The 13,383-nt window shown below is 39.7% G+C and overlaps 1 protein-coding gene across 3 annotated transcripts in view; it reads left to right on the forward strand.

The window, feature by feature from the left end:
* The window catches only part of LOC146003728 (sialin), a 138,832-nt gene that overhangs the window by 65,854 nt on the left and 59,595 nt on the right, over positions 1–13,383 (forward strand). For all 3 annotated transcript variants that reach the window (XM_083142123.1, XM_083142124.1, XM_083142122.1), the window contains exon 3: positions 12,859–13,097. In XM_083142123.1, coding sequence (XP_082998249.1) covers positions 12,859–13,097 — 239 coding nt within the window. The remainder of the gene's footprint in view (positions 1–12,858; positions 13,098–13,383) is intronic.

Genomic DNA, 13,383 nt, shown 5'->3' on the forward strand with positions numbered 1-13,383 from the left:
TAGGTAACAGGCTCGTAGCCAGGCAGGGGCCAGGTGGGGGGCTGAGCCCCCCCTGGAACTACCGTCACCCCCCTTAACATTAGTAAAACTTTGTTATGTAATTTGTTTGCAGTGAAGAGTGAAAATGGAGACAGCAGATATTATTTTGCTCACAACTTTGGTTGTGAACAGCAGCTATTACATTCATTCATCTTATTTATAAGAAGTCGTCTAAGTAGCGGCAAGTATTTAGAAGATTCTTTAGGCTTTAGAAAGTTCTTCCATAGGAGAGCATCTTTATTTGTACCTTCGTTGCCCCTGTTGCGACCTCCTATTTATACAGAAATCTGTGACTTTGACGTCATTATGCAAATTACCTCCTCATCTGTGTCAAAGGTCAACATCTCCCAAGTTTTGGGAACGAAGGGGAGTTTTATTGTTTCTGCCGGGGAGTGGAATGTACGCTAAGGCACTATGATTGAATATTGTCCATTTTCCATTGTGTAATATAAATATCTGTATCATCAAACGTAGTATGGAGTGTGCAGTAAGGGATGATTTCAGTAGCAGCCAATTAACACTTAAGCGATATTTTAAAATATATATAAAAATGTAATTTTTTGTGTGATATTTATAAACTTTATGTAACTTAATGACTTCCCTCCCCCTCCCACACACACATAATTTACCTTCATTTAACACTGTTAAACTTTTGAAAATAGACTTGGTTTACCAAGCCCCCCTGATAACACATGAGCCCCCCCCCCTGGAGATCAATTCTAGCTACGGGCCTGATAGGTAATAGTGGCACCAGACATTTTGCTTTGTTTATAGCTTTGAAAAATCACCAAGGGGTTGGAGGAAGAGAAATCGACAGAGAGTACGTTTCAAACACGTTCGTCATTGAATTTGTTCGTGATCAAACAAAGCAAATGCCTCTGTGTGACATAAAAATTCTATAAAACCTTTAATAATATATAAAAACCTTAAAAATGGCTTGATTTCGGCGCAAAAACCTAAAATAGGTTCTAACAAGCGAAATAGGTTTTTTTAGGCTCTATAAAACTTCATCTAACCTAAAATTGGAGGTCTAGTGATGAGGTACAAAAGTTATGATCACAAAAGTTGACATGATCTTTGCTTCATGCCAATGAACAAGGTAAAGGTACCCTTAAAGATTTCACCGTTCCATGAAGGTACCACGGGCCGTTTCGATCTTGGCCATTGTGGAGGTTGTGGAGGTGATGCGATCAGCAACACGCTCCGACCGCCTTTACACCCTGCCCGAAGGAATCTCCCATTAATTGCAGGCTGGATATGAGACAGAGAATCGTAGCCACCATGGGCACCGAGGCAAAGCCACCCTGGACCCGCCCCCCAAATTATCTGGCGACGCCACTTGGACACAGGACCCCTCTTCTCTCCCCCAATAGACGCCAGTGACGGATAAAATGTTGGGGCGATTGAATAACATGGTTCGATGCAGGCGCGTTGCCAGGCAGGGGCTAGGGGGGCTGAGCCTTCCCTGGAACTGCCATCAGCCCCCCCTTGACATTAGGATAATTTGTTTGCAGTGAAGAGTGAAAATGTAGACAGCTCACAAGTTAAGGATAAATACACAAAATATGAACAGCAGCTATTACATTCGCTCATTTTGTTTATGAGCAGAAGTGGCTGCAAGTATTTAGAATATTCTTTAGATTTCAGAAAGTTCTTTCGTAGGGTAGCTTCTTTATCTGTACCTTCACTGTCCCTGTTGCAACATCCCGTTTAGACAGAAATCTGTGACTTTGATGTCATCATGCAAATTCCCTCCGCATCTGCGTCAAAGGTCAAGCGCTCCCAAGTTTTAGGAAGGAAGGGGAGTTTCATTTCTTCGGCCGGGAGGGGGTGGAATATACTGTAGATGCTGTGAAAAAATATTGTGCAATTTTTTGTGTGATATGAATATCTATATCATCTAAAGTACGTAGTATGGCGTGTGTAAGGTAAGGGATAATTTCAGTATCAGTCAATCAACACTTCAAGAGATATTTTGAAAGATGTAGAAAAATGTAGAATTTCTGTAGTACATGATATTTATAAATTTTATATAACTTAATGAGCCCCCACACACATAATTTACCTTCATTTAATACTGTTATTTTTTTTTAAAAAAAAATGGACTTGGTTTACAAAGCCCCTACTGATAACCCATGACCCCCCCCCCCCCCCGGAGATCAATTCTAGCTACGGGCCTGGTTCGATCAACTTACCAATGGGCCAGTTCATGTGGAGGGTCACATGAATGAATGAATGATTGGCTTGATTTATTTTACTACTCGTTTCTGCCACTTTTGGTCAATTGCGAAGATGTGGGTGAATGGTGATAAAATGAAATAGATGAAGGCAGGATCGTACCCAGGATTTTTTTGAGGGGGGGGGGCAGACCCATAGGCGAATTTTAAATAAATTTTCTCTCATATTATACACTGTAATATATATATATATATATATATATATATATATATATATATATATATATATATATATATATATTTGTGTGTGGGGGTGTATAGGAGAGGGTGGGTAGAGAAATTTGCTTATTTTGTTACGAAAAATGTTAAAGAACAGCATTTTCTAACCTATATGTATGCAACCACGTGACAAATATTTGCAGTTGACACTGCTATTTGTTTGTCAGAGAGCAAAAAAAATGTATGATAGGGGTAAACTACATGTGTGCATAATGCAAACAATTCAAATAGCCTACGAAAAACAACATATATGTGTGGGGTTGATAGATGAGGGGTCACACCCATTTTGCAAAGTCCCTGACTGTGTAATGATTTAACATACTAAAAAATAAGAGTTACACTTCAAGTTTGTAAGTTAATCAAATGAATCACGTTTGTTGAACATTTTTGAAAATAAATTTAAAATAAAATGAAAGAACCTTTTGCAACGTTTTACCTGCGTGCTACACACTGCACGCTACACGCTACACCAGTAGAGTAGACCGGGTCAAAAGCCCGCCCCTAAGGGATTTTGAATTTTTGACAAAATGTGTGAAACCTTTCTAATCAAACTTTTATTGACTGAGATAAACTGGAGTTAGTAGAATACAGTGGAATGTTAGTTATACACAAAGAAAAAAATGTATATGTAATACAAGCAAAAAAACATAGTACTGCATTTTGGGATTTTTGCCCCAGGCCTAGGGCAAAAGTCCCCAACACACTGGGGTAAATGTCCCCACGTCTAAACAGACCTACAAGTCTTCAATTAGGCTAAGAATGGTCACATGTGAATTCACCAATACCTTCATATGCTGAGCAGCCCTCATGCCACCAATCCCTACAGCGATGACACTGGATCCAATCGTCAACAGGGGGATCTGAAAGTGCTTCACCACAACCAGGACATGTCGTATTCGAGTCATCTGATGGGACCTTTTTGACTACCTTTATTGTGTTCGTTTTGCGAAGTAGTTTTTCACCGGACTTGGCTTTTTGCATGCTTTCCTTTTCGGTTTTTTGTTTATCAAGAGTAGATTTGTACGGTGATCCGGAGATAATTTCAGATTTTTTACCTACACATCTTCGTTTTATTTTTTCTGAAACTCGTGGAAGCGGTCGTATTTCCCTTGGTGAAACATGGTGTGACGATTGCGATGTTGGAGACTTTTCGTCTTCGTCGCTCGATTGTGTGTCGGACAGTAAGTGAATGGGGAATCTTACCCCTGAGTGTCTGACTCGTACAATCTGTTTGGTGGTGTCATCTAGCGATGCCGTTGGGAAGTATGTTGCACACATTGAAAACAATTAATGGTCTTTTATACGTCACAGTCAGGAGTAGTTCTTTTCATTAAGTTAAATAATGTTTCTACATGTTCACATGCTTATGTAATATTACATCAACCAAGGAAAAAAACGTATCTTACCTCATAGCTGAGTTGATTTTATTTGCTTCTGTTCCAAACTGCGTCAATACAAGGCGGCCATGGCACTGTCCTCTTGTGGGTTGCAGTGGTGCCAACTGTGTTTCTTTATCATACTATTATTACGAATTAGAACTTTTACACCGGTCTACTCCATGGTGGAAAGACGAAAGAGGTGGATGCAAACCGATCCTGAAAACTCTCCCTTCCGGCGCATGACGTCATCATCGTTGCCGGAAGGACTATGGGGCGTCCGCTCGCTCTACAGTGAAGCGTTCTTCGCGATACAAATTTCAACTACAGACTCAATATAACTTCAAAACAAGCGGAATAACCATATAATGGTGTACTGAGCGAAGGGCGTGATGGAATTGCATTTCTATGTGCATAATGTGCATTTGGGGGAGTGGAAGTTGTTGCGTACCTTATTTTCGCCATGGGGAACACAGAGTATACAATAGGTTTTAATAGTCGGTAGGGAATCTGACTGGAACGCGGGAGACCCGGGTTTGATTCCCGGGGTGAGTGATCTAAGTTCAGAATATTTCCGGTCTTGTACCCGCATACATCTGTTCTGGAGCTCACCCAGCCTTAAATAATGGGTACTTGGGGACAACCATGGGGGTTAAAGGCGGCCGGAGCGTGGTACTGATTACATCACCTCCTAAATGGCCGAGATCGAGAATGTGTGGGTCCCTACACCTAAACCCTCTAAAATGTGCCTTCATGGTACGGTACTAGTATATGCACGGGGAACTTAGAAATAAATTTGAGGCACGAAAGAGCATATAACACAGACTGCATTAATATCCCTATATATACACACATATGTATAGTACGTATACATACATATACGTAAATATACACACACCTAAGACTGCATATATACATATACGTGAGTCGCTTCGGTGACTGAGGGCGCCGGGTTCTTGACTCGCGATATTAACACGGAAGTTGCTGGGTTCGAATCCTGAACTGGGTAAGAGTATTTGTGTTTGTTCCTTGATCAAATTTCATATGATCATCAAGTCTTATCGTCGCAATCGGCCACACAAGGCAGAAAAGCAACGTAAAATGTGATACGCGAAAGCACACACACACACACACACACGCCTGCAAGCCAATATCCAAGCCAATAACCTTGTAATGATTGCTACAACCGTAAATAGCACAGTTAGGCATATTTTCTTTCGCAATGCATTTAGATTCTTCTCACTAGAAGTGAAACGAAGACAACAAAAAAAAGAAACACTGAGTTCAATGGTCTACAGAAAAGAACAAAACCGGAAACTTCACTTGTCACCCTTTGTAAAGCACCCCCTCTCCTGGCTGTGGCCACTATGTTGACGTCAGAGCTCTGACGTACAATAAACTATGCACAACAATCATGGACGTCCGCAGGATTTTTTCCAGGGAGGGGCAAGGAAGGTATTTTTTCCAGGGGGGGGCCAAACAAGGCACATTTTCTCCAAAAAGTGTTGTTCTCTAAAAAAAACATTGCTTAAATTTGAATTTATGATGTTCATGCAATAATTAACACATATTATTGTGGCTAAAATGAAATTATATGTGTGAAATACATCATTTTTGGTTGACTTTCATTTTCCGGGGGGGCCACGGCCCCCCCTTGCCCCCCCCCTTCCGGACGCCCATGACAACAATATATGTTTCATGCTTAACAACAATTCAGTCAAAATTAGATAAAGATAAACCAAAAGTGTAAGCCTCGCAGGGCATTTTGCAAGCATTAATATTATATTAATTAATTTACATTAATATTAATGTATATTAAGGAATATGGCGATCACGCAGGATCGTTACACTTTTTATAAGCAATATTACCCAAAAAAGCGAGATTGTTGGGAAGATAAAACGAAACGTGTTTCCGGTTACAAGTTCTGCCAAGCAAAAATTATTATATTCCCCTGACTTTTCCAGGTTTTGAAAGCTTTTTTAAAAAATCATTTGTTTTCAATGACCTCAGTCCTAGTCTTGCTTTCCTTGACTCCTCCAGTTGTCCTGGACGTTGGAGTTAGTGCGAACCCTGAAATTAATATCTGAAAGGAACGGTTAAGTGACTTCACCCTGGCAGTGTGTCTGCTGGCATAATATTGCTTCTATGGTGTATTTTCGCTTTTAGAATCTTATTCGCCTGTAAAAATAAATGCCAGTGGGAACCAAGAAACTATTAAATGGGGTTGCATACATGTGGGATACAAAATGCCATTTTAACCGCTCGTAGGATTGAATTTTTTGACCTTGATGTCCTCTGCAAACTGTGAAAGTTGTCTGTTGTACGATCACACCACTGTGTATTTATGTTCAAGAAGAAGAAAAGTTGCAGCAAAACAAATTCCGATTGACAGAATTTATAATTATAGTAGTACTTAATTTCTTGAGTGTTTTGGGCAAATAACAATAAATGTTTGTACTTAAGGCAATTTTTTGCCCCAAAAATCTAGCAACGATTCTGCTGTGAAGTGGATTCTCCTATTTACATAATATTAATTAACCCTAAGCCATTGAGTGGCAGAATGGACATCAGTTGCAGAAATCGATATTCATGCAAAATTTGAAAAACCATCAACGTAATTTTTGTAGGTTTTTGTACGTTCAAATTAAGAAAATTTCATGGCTCGAGGGGTGGGGGTGGGCATGGCCTCCCTGGCACCCCCCTTGGGTACAGGCCTGGATGAAGGGACAACAAACAACGCATGCTCCACGGATGATTAAACTAGCTGTCCAAACTCCAGAGCATCACTAGCCTGCAAAATGCTGTCCAGGGTGTTCTACGTCGAAGGGAACTTGCCTCTTACACCCCAGAGGAGCGCATGAGAAAGTTTTAACCTGTAATAACTCCATGATATAAAATGTTTGTGATTGCAAGAAGAATCTGTAAAGATAAACATTAATTGGTGTCATCGACAGGGGCTGAGGGGAGTTGCTTTTTCGAGTAATTAGCTGTAACGATATCCATTGCGTCATGTACAGAGGTCCGCACCAATCTTCTCTGTGCGTTATGTAATACACTGACCTTCCTTCATGGCCGACTGCTTCACGCTCAGATCAGTTAACATAAATTGCGAGAAAGGCCGTTCGTCATTGGAGGAAATTAATCACTTCCGTTTGGCGCCGTTCGAATTGAATTATCGCCACAGAACATATCATTGTTGAAGATATGTAACTGTCACGCGAGTTCCTTCCCTATTTGGCTCGTGTCAACACATCATATTGTTGACTTTGCAGAGCAGATGATGCCTGGATCGGTTTTGCTATCGGTTGTTGTGCGAAGGACCTTCCCAACCGGTTAGAGGACCTGTTAAATAGCTGTATTCTCCCAGCGACGTGAGTTCCCAAGTGTCAGTAAACATTTGTCACTTGAGTGATTAATTTGTTTTATTTTAATTTGCTTTTCTGCCACTTTCGGCTAATCGCGAAGATGAGGATCAATGATGGTATGATTAGTTGCATGAAGGGACAAGCACAAACAACGCGGGTCACACAGAGGATTGTGCTAGCTGTGAGTTCAGACGCCAGAGCCTCGCCAGTCTACAAAATGCAGTCTAGTTTGGCAGCAGGGTTGTTGAAGGTCCAGGAATTTTAAATAAATGTATTTCCGGTCCAGGAGAGAAAATCAGCATTCTCAAATGGGTTTTGGACTGTAAAGAACCTTTTTATCTGTAAGGTATTTCAATTCGGTCCAGGAATATTTTTTCCGGATCAATTTAAATACGGTCCAGGAACCTTTTTTCCGGATCAATTTCAATTCGGTCCAGGAACATTTTTTTTCAATGAAACGTTAGGAAACTTGGACCGAATTTAAATTGTTGGAGAGAAAAGGTTCCTGGAACCTTTTGCAGAACCCATTTGATGGACCTTTAAGAACCCTGTGTAAAAGTGAGGTTGATATTTGGGATTGTCTTCAGAAAGGGTCACCCCTTGTAGGCGGGTAGAAAAAGAGTGTGTTGGCTCACGTGCCAGTCGCGAAGATGAGGATGCATGATGAAATTGATGAAGCGACACTCGCGACGAACACGCATTCCCAGACGGGATTCGAACCCGGGACCCTGTCGTCGTAGCGCAATATGATAGCCACGGAGGTAGGCTTTCATTAACATTACAACGTCAAATTTATCTCGACTGAACAACAAAGTTTGCAAGTTTCGTTCCCAACATTGGAATTATTCTTGCACAAAATTTCCTTCGAACTGGTTTATATTTGACTCGAGAGTCATTCGGTGTACCCTATGACTTTCTTCGCAAATGTCATTGGCTGTCCCCACATGATGTTGAGGGGCACGTGTCATGTTTTCCTAGTTTTGCCCTCCTAACAAGGTTAATCTGTTTTAAATTGTTGAAGTTCTGCACGAGTCAATTGCCAATTAACTGGAGGCAGAAGGGAGCGTCAAAACAAATCATCACTCTGCTCAACCAGCTCAACAGCAGTTGATAGTGTACCATGTGACCTCAGCTTGTTTTACTCTTGAATGATCAAACAGAGACGTAGACTCGTTCTGTGAGTCTAGAGAGATGGACAAATCCTAATCTTTGACGAATTAGATATCACATCCTTTATTCGAGGCTAGGGCAACGGATCTTTGATTCGAGTATCTGTTATTGGATTCAAGGCTGGGCTAACTGTTCATAGCTCATAGATTCTGGGTTCGGGTAACGAATATATAAAGGTGGATAGTACAGCGTTACTTTCTTCTAGGGGACCGGTATACACAATATTTCGTGTATTTAAAATTTTCAAGTCTCAAAAATGGCAATCGGGGATCATATTAAGGTGGTTTTGCTTTTATCACTCCGGTATTTCCCGATTTCTTCATTGCTTTTATTAAAAATGTTGATTTTCTTTCGGAGATCGCTGTAGCCCCATCAGCCCCCGTCTGCGTACGACAGTGATTAGGGTAATCCGATTTCAACTACAGATTCCTACTCACTAAGTGTAACATGGCAAATGCAATATCATTTCAGCGGGTAGATAATAATACAGAGTGTCCCACAAAGGGGTTTACACTATTTGAATGTTAATAACAGAGAAAGTATTACAAAAATGTGAGAACATGAAAGAAGTGCAGAGACGATGTCGGGCAGAATTTGATACTGCTCCACCGAAACGTGTAACAATTACGAAATTACGCGACAAGTTTGAGAGGGAAGGAATTGCGTGTGATCTGGGACGGTGTGGCAGGAAGAAATCAGTATCGAACGAAAGAGGGATGGAAGCAGTGGTACAAACTTTCACAAGATCCCCCCAGAAGTCCATGCATCAAATTCTGCACTTCTTTCATGTTCTCACATTTCCAAAAACACTTTAAAATCCACTTCCGTTGCTCAACGGAAAGGTTCCCAGCCATTTTGTCAATTACTTGTCACTACTGGCAACTGAACTGAAATTAATGAAAAACAATTAAATGACAACAAGCACTAATCATGACAGATCCAGATACAACAAGTTCCATCAGGTTATCTGTAATACTTTCTCTGTTATTAACATTCAAATAGTGTAAACCCCTTTATAGGACACTCTGTATATGTTTTGAGGTAACCATGGCAAATTTAATATATTTTCCAAGTTTAGTTCGAGTTTAAAGCCAACTATCTTGCAACACGTTTACTGGATTCACTCAAGTACAGTACAAAAAGTGTTCTCAAAGGCAGTGGTTTTATACATTAATTAATGTGTACCCTTGAAATGTAATATTAATAAATACATTAAGGCATAATTAGTTCGATTATAGGCTTGTTGACAAATATAATACACCTCAACGGTGAACTAGCAAGACGTCTACAGCGAGTACAAAATGCATGTGTGCGCTATATTTATAATATAAAATATTTTGACCACCTGACCCCGGCTTTCAAGAACCTAGGCTGGTTCGACCTTTCCGCTCGCCGCCGCTTCCACGCTCTTACAGCGCTCTACAAAATAGTAAACTCACGAGAGCCCTCCTACCTACTTTCTCGTTTTCAACCCCTAAGTGCAACACACACCTTTGCCACCCGTTCGAGAGACAACTTTCTGCTGGCCATCCCCTCCCACAAGACAACGTTTTATGGAAATTCCTTAACGGTCACTGCTACCAGAGCGTGGAATGACCTCCCCAATGACATAAGAAACTCTTCTTCTCTCGGCCAATTCAAATCAAAATTAACAAATCATGTTCAGGAGTCAACTTACCAGTACTGAAAACAGAGAAATAAAATTAAACCTTCGTGTAAACTTGTAGGACCAACACCCACCGACTTTTCTGTAATTTGACTATGTTTGTTCTGTGTGTGTTTATGTTTTACGTATATTTTTTTTACTTTGGGTGTATGTATTTTTCTGTTTTTATTTTTTATGTTTTTTGCGTCTTTTTCTTTTATTTTTTTCTTGTGTTTTTTTCTTTTTTTGGTATCTTAATGTTCTTAGTTTTTATATATTTCATTTCTTGGTATCTTAATGTTTTTAGTTTTTATATATTTCACATACAGTTAGCTATAAAAATAAATTTATAAAATGTAAAGTAGAGATGGTTAAGTGGAAGAAAAGGCTTGTGCATTAACTTCGCCATCCAAAACAATAAATAAATAAATAAATAAATTTGTTAACAATGACTTTGATCTAATGGAATCTTTTAGATTCCTCTTCGTAAGTGCTGATTTTCATTGGTTTGTTGCATTTTGGACACCGAAAAATTCCAATTAATCAGAATATTTCCACTTCAGTTTATTTGTTAATGAAAATTGCTGTGAAAACTAAATTGACCGTTGTGCCCGTCCGTCAACCTCCAAATTTGAAAGTGGGAAGCAACGCGCCTCCGGTTAGATTGTTTTATCACTCATGATTATTTTGTGTTGTGTAAACAGTGGGTTACATATTATTGCTATTTGTATGAGGCAGTGCTCAGTCATCCAAAATATAATTTTGATGTTCCATCATGCCATTGTTTATTCACATTCTTCAGTGAATGGTGGGGTGTAAGAGGGACCTTCCACATAGTACATCCAATTGTCAACCTCACTTCCACATAGTACACCCTGGACTGCATTTTGCAGACGAACGAGGCTCTGGCGACTGGCCCCATGGCCAGTATAATTTTTTTGTGTTGTCCTGTGTTTTCTCCTTGTGTGTGCTGAGTGCCTCTGTAGAGCCTCAGCTTTTAACCGAATTCAGAATATTTTAATATTTTAGTTACAACACGACGTTACAGTTATGTTATTTTAGTTCTGGTTATAAAGTGACGGGTGCAAAATAGCCGCTGTCATGAAACCATTTCATGTTCGAAACTCGAACAAAACATCAACTTTCCAGGTGGTTGCCAGCTCAGGCTGCAAGACGAAAACTTCAGGAGAACCTCTTGCAGCCAGGTGTAATTGACGCTAGGGCCTGGTACTGGCTCGTAGTTCGTTTTTTTTTGTTAAGAAACACTGCTCAAAGGTATCTAGTAATAACTTTGCTGAAAATTGGCAACTACCCAGATAGCACTTAAGTTAACTGCAAGTTAAATCGAATGTCGAATTTAACTTGCAGTTAACTTACATGCTATCTGGGTACTGGGGCCCGTTCCGAAAGTCGCACGAGTGCTTCCGTGCGTTTCGTGAGTTTCATTATGCTGTCCCGAAAGTCGCATTCCGTGCGTTTCGTGCAAGAACGAGATTCACCAAACGCACGGGCCAGGAGGCTGGTCTGTTCAGTGAGAATCGTCTGCTGCTTACAGACAACGCGCGTACTGATGGATTCAAACTGCACTAGTTCGGAAAATGTATTATAATTTTAACAGATAGCGATATGAAGCAACATGAACAAGATGAGTATGCCTTAACCGTTCTTAGAATGTGATTAACAGTGTCCACAGTAGAGTTTATTTTTGCCATAAGAACATTCCTTCTGCTGGACGCCATGTGAAAACTTTCTCTAAAGAAAACGCTGCGCCTGCGCTTTCGCCTAGAGTGTTCCATAAGTCTGTAAAATAACTGGTTCTACAAGATTCACGAGCCCAGTTATTTTCGTTGAATGAGTTCGTTTCGTTAAGACTTTCGGAACGCACCCTTGGTGTGACATAACAACACATCACCCTTCAACTTAAACCACTCATTAAACTTTAATGTTTTTTACCCAATTGTATCGCAAGAGATACTCTAAAATTTTAAATAAACATTTATAGCATAAAACTGTCGAGAACTGGATGGAGATGTGAAGGAATGTTATTACCCAGCTTGGAAAATTTACACATAGCATACCTCAGCTGTCCCATTGCTGCCATGTGAAAACAGGATCATCCCCTTAGGTAGCCTCAAGGCTCAATCAACATCCCCAGCTAGCAGTTTCCACTTGGGAGCCGCATCAAAAGTATTGTCTAGATAGAATTTTGAAAAAATATAAAATGTATTGTTGCTTACAACACTTGTTGTAGAGGAACTACAAGTGACTACTATATTCTCATCAGTATTATATTTAATATGGTATAGAGCAGAGGTTTTCTAAACATTTTTGTTTCACGGCGCCTCTTGCGTTTCAAGATTTTTCCACACCCTAGTCAGAATGTGCACCTATCTAACACTTGCAACACTCAGTTAGTGTGGCTAGGTTGTTTACCTTAGTTAAAATATATACACATATTTCAAATTCAGAAACATTTTACATGTAAAAAGTACTAAATAAGCAAATATTTGGAACAATCATATCATTTCAGTGAAAATAATGGAACATTTCGTGGCGCACACTTTGCGAGCCACTTGTATAGAGTGTTTTTAGCTTAACATGATGGTTGTAAATATTACTATTCATTCATTTCAATTAATAATTATTTATTTTTGTACCTACTTGAAATTCTGAACACAGTAAGTGTTTGAAAACACCTATTGATCTACTGAAAACAGTGTGAAGAATTTTCAGTAGAGAATACATGTTTATTCTTTAAATTAAATTATCCTAATTTATTTCTAACGATAATTTTCTTTTCTTCCAGAATGGTTTTCTTGCAGACAAGTGCTAGGCATGATGGTCTTCTTGGGTTTCATATTCAACTACATGCTTCGAGTCAACCTCAGTATTGCTATAGTTGCTATGGTGAAATCTTCACATAACAAATCGAGCAAATACTATAGTGGCGGATCATCAGAGTGTGTAGTGGAAGCAGCTCCAGTATATAACAATGTTAGTGGAGAAATGTATAACAGTAGTCACCACAGTGATTCTGAATATGAAGTAAGTATTGTTATTCACATGACTAATAATTTGCGATAATCTAATGATTATTTTGTGTTGTGTAAACAGTGGGTTACATATTATTGCTATTTGTATGAGGTAGTGCTCAGTCATACAAAATATAAGTTTGATGTTCCATCATGCCATTGTTTATTCACATTTCATGTCGCCAGCCACTCTTCAGTGAATGGTGTGGTATAAGCATGGACGTCCGCAGGATTTTTTCCAGGGAGGGGCAAGGAAGGTATTTTTTTCCAGGGGGGGCGGGCAAACAAGACACATTTTC

The sequence above is a fragment of the Lepisma saccharinum genome, chromosome 20 (assembly GCF_977018435.1).
Source record: "Lepisma saccharinum chromosome 20, izLepSacc3.1, whole genome shotgun sequence".
NCBI classification, from domain to species: domain Eukaryota; kingdom Metazoa; phylum Arthropoda; class Insecta; order Zygentoma; family Lepismatidae; genus Lepisma; species Lepisma saccharinum.